Raw genomic sequence first — 12,655 nt, 5'->3', positions numbered from 1 at the left:
TCTGGGCTGCAAGCGCACATTGTTGGCTCATGTCCAGCTTTTCATCCACCAAGTCCTTCTCCGCAGGACTGCTCTCAATCCCTTCATCCCCCAACCTGCACTGATATTGGGGGTCGCCCCGTCCCAGGTGCAGGACCTTGCCCTTGGCCTTGTTGAACCTCATGAGGTTCACACAGGCCTCTCATATCACCTTAAAAACCTGAGAGCAGTCAATAATCAATAAGTCATCATAACATATGTGCTATGCTAAACTTACAGATTTCACTTAGGCAATGTTTTGTGCCTAAATGTCTTCTTTAGTTCCAGTCTCTGTGATTTTGCTCTTCAGAATTTCATTTTGAGTTTTGGATTGTAACAAACCCAAAGTCTCAAATCAAAACTAGAAGAAGCCACTGAGTTCCTTTCAGTGTGAAATTAAACTTCAGATGCCTTCAGTCATCCACACACACAATAAGCAATACAGTCTAGATCAAGCTGGCTTAGAACCAAGCCCAGCTTTCAGCTTTTTAGACAAATTTATGTGACACACCTCATGAAAGTGAGTTTCATGTGTTTGTCCATTTCACAGCAAGCACTTCTTACATCTCTATATAGAACAAATTAAAAGATCTCCTTAATTCTGTAATAATTCCTTAAACATGAAACCATGCACAACTTTCATAGTGTAACAGAGCTTTTTCTAGAATATAGTGAAATTTTCAACAGAAACAGTCAATTCCATTGACTTGACAAAAAACAAGAGGTAAACTCCTAGGATAAAATCCTCCTAAAATTGCTGATAAGGTGAAACAGTACCATGCTATACAGCCATGTGCAGCTCAGAATCACCAGAAATCCCTAAAAATGTAAGAGAAATTTCACTGTGGCTGGTGGAATTTGCTTCTCTTTGAGATCCTCAGTAATTATTTTCAAGGAGTGTAAGAATCCTTATGACATAACCCCCCCTACACTTTGATACAATTTGAGAAAAACTATGTAATAAAAAGGAAGAATTAACATTTTGAAACAATAGTCAGCAGCTATGCAACTTGTGTTTTTGTACAATAAAAATGTTACAATTGTTGGTGTTCAAGAGAAAATACTTACAAAAATGCCAAATTATTCTAAATGCTATCGTAAGCCAGAATAAACAGCATTTGCTGTGCAGTTATATAGGCAATACAATTACACAAGTAACCAAGGTTTTATTATTAACATGTATTTTTTTCTCATTTCTTTAGAGTCACAGTATTTGCAGTAAACCCCTCTGTAAATAATTGCATTCTGTGTTTTATGAACTGAAAGTACAAGTCCCGAGGGTGAGCTTGGGCATTTACTGAGGGCTTCAGTACAACCACAATGCTCTATCTGCCCCCATCCCAAGCCTTGGGGGTGGGGGAAAGTCCCCTGGCATGAGTAAGAGCAAGCAGACTTTGAAAGCAGGAACAGCGCAGGGCATCAACCACAGATGAAAGCCCCAGGCTAAACCTCTTTCTTCCAAGTGCTGTCTCAAGACATGTAGAGCTACAGTTCGGGCTTCACCTCACAAGAGAGGAGCCTCTGGGAACCAAAGCTGACTTTTCAATGGCTGCAACACTGATTTTGGAGTTGTTTTGTGTCAAAGCTGAAACCTGAAGAATTAAGATCCCAGTTGTCCCACCCTAAATCATTAGGGAATTTTTACCTTCTTCGATTACTCTCATGAGTAAGCGGGTCTTACAGTTACTGGCTGTTTCAAGCGGAGCCTTCAGGACTAGATGCTCTATTCCAAAAGCCTCTACCAGGGCACAGTATCTCTTACTGCCTTTTCACCACTGCCTGGCTAACAAACATCCCCATAAACACCAGTCAGGTAGAGTCTAACTGATATATAAAGCCAGAACAGCAGAATTAGGCTTTGAAATTTGCCCATTTTTCATCTAATAAACTGTATTTACTATGTCAATGAATCTGAAACAGCACACCACATACTTTACTTAATAATAAATAACAGTACCTAAACCTCATACCAGCTGCTCTTTGCTTTGTGTGGATTATCACAGAGGTACTCCTCAGTTTGTGTCATAGAAGTAAAGTATTTTACTGTTCCTGGAAAACTGTTTAGATTTTTTTGCCTGAACTGCTCTTCTTTCCCTTTCCAAAGCCATCGCTACCCGCCCAGCTGCAAACTTCCTCTGCTTTGAAACTTTCCCCCTGTGGACTGGACTAGATGCAATTATTTCCTGAAATATTTAATCCGGCAGTGTTAACTTTGGCCAGTTGAAGTAAATATAAGTGAGTGAAGACGAAATAGTAAAAATTTAACTCTGGTCCCTGAAGCCAAATGCCCACTGCCATACCAGCAGGCAGAAGACAGAGACACAGAAGCCTGGGATGACAAAGACACATCACAGACTGGACAACCAGCCCCCAGTCAGAGATGACCGGCTTCCTATCAGACCTGGTAAGTACTTGGTGGGGTATTTACATCTGTGATATTTTTGTATACTACTAGTGTTTCAAAGAAAACAAAATTAGTATCTCAGTGAAAACAAGGCGGCTCCTATTCACTAAAAGCATCTTGGAAGTGGTTCTGCCCACCATTTTAAGGTATTACAGATGTCTGCACTTCATATGCTCTGCCATCCATCTTTGTTATATTTTTATCAATACGTTAACATTTCTTAAATGTTTTCATTTACTGGAAAATACTTACTTACCTTCAAACATAATTTGCTTTGCTTACCTCTGAAACAAGAGTTTTGTTAAATATATCACAAATTATTTAGTGCAAGAGATGGCAGGCAGAGGTTTTGAAAGGCAGGGAACAGGACTGGATGTTGGCAGCTGTGGCATCTTGACAGGGATGTTTGTGGGAGCCTGCAGCATTTATATCTGGGCTATGGGCAAGCCTTGAACCCTCACAAATGAGTGAGGCACCTCCAATTAAGACAAAGCCTCTTTGACAAAGAGCTCTCAGCTCCTGCTAGGCACACTTATCTCTCATCCAGGAAAGAGGAATACGGTAGGGCACCTCTGAAAGACTGCTGATTTTTCATTGATTCACGGCATATTCACTATATTCTGCTGCAAAGGCTGCTGTAGAGTAAACCTAAGTGCTGGTTGTGCATTTTCAGATCTGTAATCAACCAGAAAAAAATTAGAAAAAATGTCAAAGTGGGATGCCTGTTTTCAAAGCTCCCAAGAAATTAAGATGACCATGCTGCTTGAGACAGGCAGGTGGGGCAGGAGTTCAGAACTGATGATGGTAACAAGAGCTAGAAACGACAGTTTCCTCCTACAGCACATCTTGAGCAGAACCATTGCAGAAGGGAACTTCTGTCCCAAAACCTTTCCTTCCTGTTTCCTCCTCTCCATCTGGGTAAAAAACTGTGGATTTCCAAGGGCTGCCACACTGATAGGAATCTGAGTGGAAAAACATGCTACAGACAACACCAGTCTGGGGTTTTTTTCCCCATTTCAGACTTCTTTTTTAAATTTTTAGCTGCTGTGGGTGATTTCAGGAGGCTTTGCCACAAAACTTGAGTTGAGGGATCACTGCCCACTATTCGAGGGCCTGGAGAGTAGCTAGCACAGCAGCTGCTCTCTCAGGTAAGATAGGAAAGGTCTGGGTACAGAAAGCCTGGTCACTACCGTGGGCACAGGTCTGAGATGCAGGTAGCCTGGCCACTGTCCAGATAGCAGAGAGGAAAGTAAGACCTCCCTCCCCAAAAACACTCTCACATGTTTTAGCCCTGGAGCGTGGAATGACCTTCAGCTTGCTACTCTGTTGACTAATTATCGAGAAGGGGAGGGAAATGTAATGGTTTCCATAGCTAAAGGCTGCGTTTCCTTGAGTTGGATGTAGGGAGATCACAGGAGGATGTAAACTTCACACCAGGGCAAGCAGAGGGACCATGCCTATCTGCAAATCCCTTGAACAAATGAGATATTTCTGGAGAATGAAAGACACATTCCAAGAACAGCCTGCTGTGGCTACAAGCTTAAGAAGATTTTGTTCTACCTCTGCAGGTACAGTACCGGGGGCTCTTTCAAATTATCACTGTCCTGGGGATTGGTGGAACATTCCAAATTGGCTTTCAAATTTCTACAATCACCTACATGTCTCAGGTAGGCGAAGATGCACATGGCACACTGGTTAACGGTGGCACAGTCTACATACCTGCTTGAGGATGCTCCTCTGGCAGTTAGCAAGGGTTTAATCACAGTATTCTCCTCTCACAATTCTTTCCCATTACTATGCTATCATGTAAAGCAGAACATGTCAGTGTGTTGAAAATAGAAGAAAAGAGAGAGACCTGCAAGTTGTTTTTTACAGAACTGTTCCTCAGAAGATGCACACTGGCTGGGGTGGCATCTGTCTCCCCTATAAACCTACAGCACATATACCTACTTCAGTGGTCTCATTTGACACTATTCTTCACTACACATCTGTGACTCAGTTCCTCAGATTTCAAGGACAAAAAAACAAAGAATGAACTCCTTTTAATGGCAAAATAAACACGCCATACTCTATTACACTATGTCTATTAGCTAATGCATGCTTTTAGAGTCTTCATGAAATAGTGACTTTAGCTGAAGCAACAAAATTGTGTTCTAAATACAATAAAATACATGCACTGGAGTCACAGTTATTGTTAATGAAAATTCATTTTTCTGTCTCAGCATGTTAAGGCTTTCATTAATGAAACTTGGCTGGAGCGATACGGCTACCCCATCCATCAGGACAACCTCTTGTTCCTATGGTCTATCACTGTGTCCATCTTTGGTATAGGAGGTCTCTTGGGTTCTTCAGGAAGTAGATACCTGACTGTCAAGTATGGCAAGTATGTATGTTTAAAGACAATTTGTCAACTGAATCTTAGCTTAAGGAAATGACAGTTGAGATTTTAAATGTGAGATAGATCTTTAGGCTTAGTCATGGCTGTAATACAGCCAGCTTAGTGGTGGTGTCAACAGATTGTGCTGCTTCTTGCCCTTGTCCTGTGGCACAGGTTAATCAACTGTGCTGCCAGCCTGTCACACCAGATGCAGTTACTCAGGTTGGGTTAGTCTCGGCAAGGCAGCTGCCCAGGTGAAGACAGAATGGGTTTCTTGGAGGCACTACTCAAAATATCGCAGTATTGAGATGCTCCTAAGTGCTACACCAATGTGTTTCATGATGGATTTTCAAGTGCAGAAAAGTTTTAAGACTTTTCTCCACTGCAAAAGCCAGAAGTGTTCCCAAATTCCCAGGTCTAGTCATGTGCCAAGGCACACTGTGAGTCCAGAGTATCCAGTGCCAACAGTGTGGAAGGGCTTATTTTGTCCTGGACCACGTATGTATAATTTCACAAAGCTAGAGACAACTTCACCCAAGACATCCTACATGCCAGGATCTTAAGTGCCATTTCCCTTCTGATTTACAAAAAATCTTTTTACTTTCTTGCACTTACAGAAAGAAATGTCTCCTGTGCAACAATCTGCTCATGATAGTGGCAGCATCCATCATGGGCTGCAGTAAAATAGCCCAGTCCTTTGAGATGATTCTAATTGGACGCTTCATGTGTGGAGTAAGTGTAGGTAAGTGATTTCTCCCACAGGTCAGCAGCTCTCCCAGAATTTTATGTCTTTATTCAAAGTAAATAATAACCCTCCACTAAGAAAATAAAATATTAAAGTCAGAAGATCTTCTATAATAACCAGCAATAAAGAGCATAATTGCTACTAATTTCGCTGATACAAAATGAAATTCAGCTTTGCCAAGTGCATAAATATTCAGAGCTGTCAGGAATGTTTTGATACAATATGAAACAAGGTTTTTTTTCTGATGGAAAAATATGTCTAATATTATCTTAATTTTGGTTAACAGTACTGGAAATTATATGGTACATGGTTTAAAGCTAGTATTTTCATAGGGCTCCAGAGAACCAGACTGTTCAAGGCCATGACCATTTAATTTTGACTCTGAACATATTTCAGGAGTGTTCTACAAGGGTATTCAACCTGCTTCAAAGCAGTAAGTCCTTGGGGTTAGTTCAAAGAGCTGGGCATAATCAAGCAAAATCACTCCTGGCAGGTAGACCACATGCAGCAAAAACATCCTGTGCTGGTATCAGCATGCCTTGTATTTGTCTCCTACACAAAACGTTGCTTTCCCATTCAGTTTGGATACTTACAGGGATGCCTATTTTAACTTATTTCATTAGAAATTAATGTCTATTTTTCAAATAACCAGATTTTGTACATTGCTTCTCTGACATACAGTTGTATTGAAGAACTACAGTTGTATTTTGAGAACTACTCACCCACAGGGGCCCTGCTGTGGTCTAGAACCTGTACCACGCCTCATGCAAAGACCCAATTTTTGTTAAAGAGATTGCATATCTGCATTCCTTTGCCACCACACAAAGCCAGGAAAAGAACATGTTGCTTTCAAAACAGATAAAAGGGGCTGTGACCACCATATCAGGAAAAAGCTCTTGTCCCCAGAGTAGTTTTCAGCATGTCTGAGTTATTAAGTACTTCACATATAGCTGGAAACATCAATTCTGCCTGAAATCATCAAAATTATTTCTGGACAGTGGAAGAGAAATACTTGTGTCTCCCCCTGAATTGTGTACAAATCAACACTGAATATAGCACTGTATATTTTAATCTGCTATGGATCTGCCATATAGCTTTTCTGTAGCATTACATCAGAAAAGGTTGAGATTATGTGGGTTAACTACAAGCATATTAAATATTACTACAGCGTGTTTAGTTATTCAGCACTTGCATGCTCTGTGTCCTTTAAAATATGCTAAGGTTCACAGGAGATACTATGATGAGGCTACACCCCAAAGGGAAAACTGTACCTTTCCTAAGATCAGAAAACTGCACTATGAAAAACAGACCAAACACTTTTGTAGAAAGGGTTAGAAAATCTAGTACTGAAAAATCTCATACATGGGTTGAGGTATAAGAAGTGATTCGGTGCATGAGAGCGCTATATTCTGTAATGCTTAATTATTTACATGCGATTTTATTTCCAATGTTTATGAACGTCTTCTTTCTTCTCTCCCATAATTTTCTCCTCACCTCAAGGTCTTTGTGTTCCTCTACATCATCAATATGTTGGAGAAATTTCCCCTAGGAAGCTACGTGGATTTGCAAACTCTACTTCTTCTTTCTTTTGGTCACTGGGAAAAGCCGTAGGGCAAATTTCAGGACAAAGGTATAATACCATTGATTTCCCACCCAATCATTTTCTGGATCCCCTCCTCATTTTGCTTCTTCCTTTGCTTTTCCATCCATTCCTTTGTCTGCTCAAAATCAATGTAATGAACTTTTATTCTACACACATCTTTTACTCCTGCCAGGGAGGTGCTGGGCAGCCAGTCCCTGTGGCCCATGCTGATGGCCTCCTGTGGACTTCCAGCACTGGTCCAGCTGGTCACTCTGCCCTTCTTCCCTGAGTCCCCACCATATCTCCTCGTGCATAAAGGAGACCAGGAAGGCTGCAAAAAAGGTAATTGAGGGCTCCAGGTTTCTGTTCCTCACTTGACTTTCAGTCATTTTGTGATGTTTGCTCTCCCCATATGGAAAAAAATAAACAGGACAAAGTTTCTCCCTGCTCATTTCCAAGATGACTCTGTGAATACCTACTAAGTATATTTTTGTTGTAGTCCCCACATAGAACATGAAACTACTTCTCTCTATAGTTCTGTATTACAAAACCTCTTGCATTCAGCTGACACCACCTGCGCTGTCAGTCTGATGATAAATGATAGATGATAGATGATAAATGATAAATGATAAATGATCAATTACTGTTTGCACTGCAGGGCTCCACAGGGCACCCCTTAGGTCTGGTTTCTGGCTGTGTACCCTGCTCATACCCTGAGAGAAGGAGGAAGGGAGAAAAGTAGGACCCGTGGGCAGGAGGGAGTCATTGTACACCCCACTAGGCCCCTCTGTCAGAACAGGTCCTTCTGTGCTGGAGGGGACCAGGGCTCTGGAACACCCTATAAGACATCTCTGCCTCACACCACAGCCACAGCCCATGCATGCTGTGCTGCCAGACACATGCATCACCTACTCAACAAACTCCTTAGGCAACAAACAACAGAGACAAATTAACATGGCAGGTCTTGCTCTCCTTCTCCTCCACAGCCATAAGGCAGCTTTGGGGTGAAGGCCATCACCAAGCAGAGATTGATGACATCATGAAAGAGAAGGCAACAATGAAAAACACCAAGATCTTGAGTGTCATGGAGCTAATGAAAGAACAAGCTTTCCGTTGGCAGCTGTACATGATAGTTATTCTGACTGCCACAGTTCAGCTATGTGGCATCAATGCAGTTGAGTGTATTTCCACCTTAAAGTCTCAAAACACTTATTGACAACCTTAAAGGAGACATCATGGGTCCCAGGAGTTCCCTCCATTTTTCTGAGGCTTCTCAGGCCACAACTTGCTGTCTGCCAGCCCTCCTACAGGGCAGCAGCAGCAGTCTGCAAAGATCGGCCAGGTTCTTCATGTGACATCCCTTTGCCCAGCTCCTGGTCCTTGCTGGAGTTACCTTCCTTGCTAGTTAGTCTTATTTAACAGCCATTTTTGGAAGCTGTTAGAAGGCCCCAGAACCCACTCTTACAAACAAGCCCACCCTACATTGACAAAATCTGCAGTGTAGCTTTATGTTACTGCTCCCTGCAACTGCTGCTACTTGCCCCCCGGCTCTTATCATCCTAAGATGTTGGAATGGCAGTATGCTCGCTCTGCCTTTAAAGCTAATCAATGACCATGCTCACTGTTCTGGCAGCTTCTGTAGTTCTCCCCCTCTTCCTCGCAGCAGCACTTTTCTGGGAATGTTTTGAAGCCACAGCTTTGCAATTGCCTGCATGATTCTTCTACCTCTAACGTCAAGATGCAGCAACATCTGTAAAGCAAATACACAGCTGAGTCTAACCCAGCTTAAACTGGAATCTTTACCATCTCAACATATCTCCAAACAGTAGCAGAGATACTTGAAAAGATGCTTGTTTTACCCCTTCATGACTCCATAACGCATGCTCTTCTTTCTTGAGAATATCCTACAATTATGTTTTTGGATGGGCTCCAGAAGAGATGATATACCTGGCTGTTTCTGAAAACACCTAAATCAGGACCCTGCAAACCTAATTACACTGCAGCAGCTGGAGGTCCTTTTATCCCAGCATTTTCTCTTTTACCAAATTAATTAATTAATTACATTTTATAATGTTTTTGCCTACCAATAAAGTGAATACTACCAAAAAGAGTGCAGAATTCTAGCTCGCTCCAAAGCTGAGCTGCATGCTCCTTGGTTAGCAGCTCCTATCCAGGGAGGGCAGTGACAAACAGGTATGGGTAAGAAATCAATTATTGTCTTCTCTTACTGTTTTATGGGTTTTTTTCCAGATTTATTTTTATACTTTTGAAGTCCTCCAGGCAGCTGGCTTTGACGAAAGAATGATCTCCTATATGACCCTCTGTATTGGACTCTCTGAACTTGTAGCTACTGTAGTCTGTGTAAGTCACATTACTACAAGAATGGGTCACAATTTGCTCTTCTGGCACTTACACCAGTGTGATTTCTATCCTTCAGAGCTCCATCATTGAGCGACTGGGCAGGAAAGTGCTCCTAAGAGGAGGCTTTTGGATCATGGGTTCACTGCTAGCTGGTATCACTGTGACTCTCTCCCTACAGGTAAGGAAACTCTTCTCGTGGCAGATCTTTCCATTATCTATTCTATTTCTAACCTCTGCTCACAGGCAGGATCATGCTACTGAGAAAGGAAAGTGAGGCTTAGAAGTGCCAAAATAACTGCTGTGTTAACAGCTTACCCACTGGGAGGGAAATATCCTAAAGATCAAGCTTGTCTATACATAGGATTAAACCCTCTTTCAGCAAGTACTCTCTTGTACTCCTGCCTTCCTTTCAACATGATCCCATAAGCTCAGCAAGGAGCACATAAAACACTGGAAGACTAGCACTGATTCCTGATTTCTTCAGACTGCAAGGACCGAACACTGGCCAGCTTAGATCAAAAGACGGTCCTAGGAAAATGGCCCTTTCTATTCATCCAGTTTTTAACAAGTAACAATAAAAAAAACAGACTCTTTGCATCAGTTAATTTGAAATTTAACTTTGCTGCAGAAGATACTGGGAAGGCACATATCTGTTCACAGACCAGAGACCGGAGACCAGTTCACCTCTATAGCACTGTGTCATTGCTGTAGCTTCTTCAAAAGCAAGTCTCCTGGATTACCAGTATTCATCCAAGAGCTACTTTATAGATATTACTGTAAAATTAGTCTTGAAGCAAGGTGGCAGTAGACCTCTAGTTTTGGTTCATTCATGAAGGATCTCAAACATAGGAGAGAGAAATCTTTTTTCCCAAAGCAAGTCTCATATCTTCTTTACTAAGATCTAGGAAAGTTCCTTTTCAGTACCAGTTATTGAACCCATCATTTAACAAAAGTGAAGAATTATATGATTTGGCCTTCCCATATCTCTAAGGGTTGGGGGAAGCGCCGTGGGGTCAAGAAGAAAGGAGGACAGGGTGGAAAAGTACTATTCAGGCCTCCTTTAATTGAAGCTGCTAGCAAACCTGCTTCTCTGCTCAACTAACAAAAACCTCACTGCTCCACCAACAGCAGAAAGCACGCACATTTCTCTGCCAGTTCCCCCACAGTGTGTATTTTTTCTTGAGGTGACAGTGCAGCATTTCTTACCTATGGTTATCAACAGATTTCACCCAGAAGTTTGTTACATTTTTTTTTTCCCCCAGGACTGGTATTTCTGGATGCCATACTGCAGCCTTTGTCTGATTATCTTGTTTGTAGTTGTCTTTGGAGTTGGGCCAGGTGAGTACTTCATTCAAAAGAAATAAAGGAATTGAATCATGTGAGCTTATTAATATGTCTCAGAAAATACTGCATAACACTGCATAACATTTAGTGTAAGTAAAATCATTTAACCTAATCTTGTAGTCATTTAAACATTGTGGGTCCAATCATTGGCCAAAAACTTCAATGCCACCAGGTTTGGGTTTTGCTAATGAGAGGAAAGGAAGAGAGCAAAAAGTACTCACTGGAAAAATACAGCAAAAATAGAGCAAAAGCAGATGGGCAAAAGATTTTTATTAAAATACTGAGAAAAAAAAGAAAGAAAAAGACAAGCAAGAGTTTTTTTAAATTCAGTGTTGTATAATGTTACATCTTATCCCACATGGACAGCAGTGCAGAATACTGACTTTGGAGTAATTCTTTTCCTAGCATACACTACCTGCTCCTTTTAATTTTTTTTTTTTTAAAGCTTATGCATTTTTAAAATATTTCCCTTCCCATATGGCAGGGCTGAGGTTTTTTTCCTAACTGTTGAAGTCTCTGACTTCAAAACATAACTTAGATGGCCAGGAAGTGAATCTGGGAAGATCACTCATTGGTGATCTAGCAGTATCATGCTGGGAATTCTTGTTAGTAATAATAATTGTTATTCCACCCTTACACAGCTTCTTTCATGAGATGTCAGACTTTCTCAAGTGTTAACTACTTAATTCTTGAATCTCCCTAATAAATGTATTTGAATAATTTACCATTTTAATAAGCTGATGACTAGCAGTTTATAAGATGACACAAGCATCTTCTTTTCTAAAAAACAGTGACGTACTCAATTCTTTTGAATGCCAGTCCATGATAGTAGCATCTATTTGCTGACTGTAATGGTGACACTCAACCCAAATATTCAAATCAAACACATCACCAAGTAACAATTCTTATTCTGCTTTCCTTTCAGCTGGCGCCACAATTTCCCTTAGGGTTGAAATTTTCAAGCTCTCATGCAGACCACCCACCTTTGTGATCAGCGCGGTTCTCAACTGGCTGGGCGTCTTTGTGATTGGAACAACCTTCCCATTCATTGTGGTGAGTGACTTTCCCTGGGACACTCCCAAGGGGCACTAAGCTCAATTCGGCCATGGGAGCAGGAAGAAGAGCAGCAGGAGATGACAATGCCATGTCAGTCTAGAGTGGCCTTGGCACCTGCTCTCCCAAGTCCACTTTTGCAGCTGAAGGGCTCTGATTTGCCCAAGATACTTATTTGGACTGAAATATTTGTCAAAGATCAAAATGCAAAGAACTCCTTATCAAATTCAAAGTACTTTCACACCCAAATACAAAAACTGTGCCAAGAAAGTGACAAAAGAAAAGATCTGCTCATCTTGCTCTTGTTCTCACTTTGCTCTTCCCTGCAGGAAAGACTCAAGCACTTCTGCTTCCTCATCTTTATGGGGGTGCTTTTCACTTCAGGGATAATTATCCACCTGTTCCTTCCTGAAACAAAAGGGAAATCAATCATGGAAATCACAGAAGAATTCAATAAGCTAAACTTTAAAAAGAAGCATGTTCCAGCAACTCCAAATCATGTCACAGAGGATTACACCTTCTGCACCAGGCTTTGACCCACTGTTAGGGGGAGTCAGGCTTTCTTAAAAGGAGGCAAAAAAAGACATTTGCCATTTTCTGACTAGTCCAAATGGACCGTCAGCTTTCATATCTGTCACTTTCAAGGTTCCCATTTTGCCAAACCAGCACCTTTCTCAAGCACTCCGCTCTGGGCAGATTAGAAGAGGGATGATGGCTGACATTAACAGGATAGACTCATATGAATCATGAGTATTTTGGCTTAACTTGCTG

The 12,655-nt window shown here is 41.4% G+C and overlaps 1 protein-coding gene across 1 annotated transcript; it reads left to right on the top strand.

Moving 5' to 3' along the window:
- The first annotated feature begins 2,398 nt into the window (after positions 1-2,398).
- On the top strand, positions 2,399-12,420 carry LOC104033231 (solute carrier family 2, facilitated glucose transporter member 11). Its single transcript, XM_009485814.2, has 12 exons — positions 2,399-2,422; positions 3,991-4,089; positions 4,645-4,805; positions 5,417-5,541; positions 7,045-7,174; positions 7,320-7,468; positions 8,113-8,300; positions 9,377-9,487; positions 9,564-9,665; positions 10,750-10,825; positions 11,757-11,884; positions 12,214-12,420. Exons 1-12 carry the CDS (start codon positions 2,399-2,401, stop codon positions 12,418-12,420), a joined length of 1,500 nt encoding a protein of 499 aa, XP_009484089.2.
- Positions 12,421-12,655: the final 235 nt, after the last annotated feature.

Source organism: Pelecanus crispus, chromosome 11 (assembly GCF_030463565.1).
Source record: "Pelecanus crispus isolate bPelCri1 chromosome 11, bPelCri1.pri, whole genome shotgun sequence".
Lineage (NCBI taxonomy): Eukaryota > Metazoa > Chordata > Aves > Pelecaniformes > Pelecanidae > Pelecanus > Pelecanus crispus.
The sequence above is the reverse complement of the archived record's forward strand: the minus strand, read 5'-3'. Positions and strand labels throughout refer to the sequence as shown.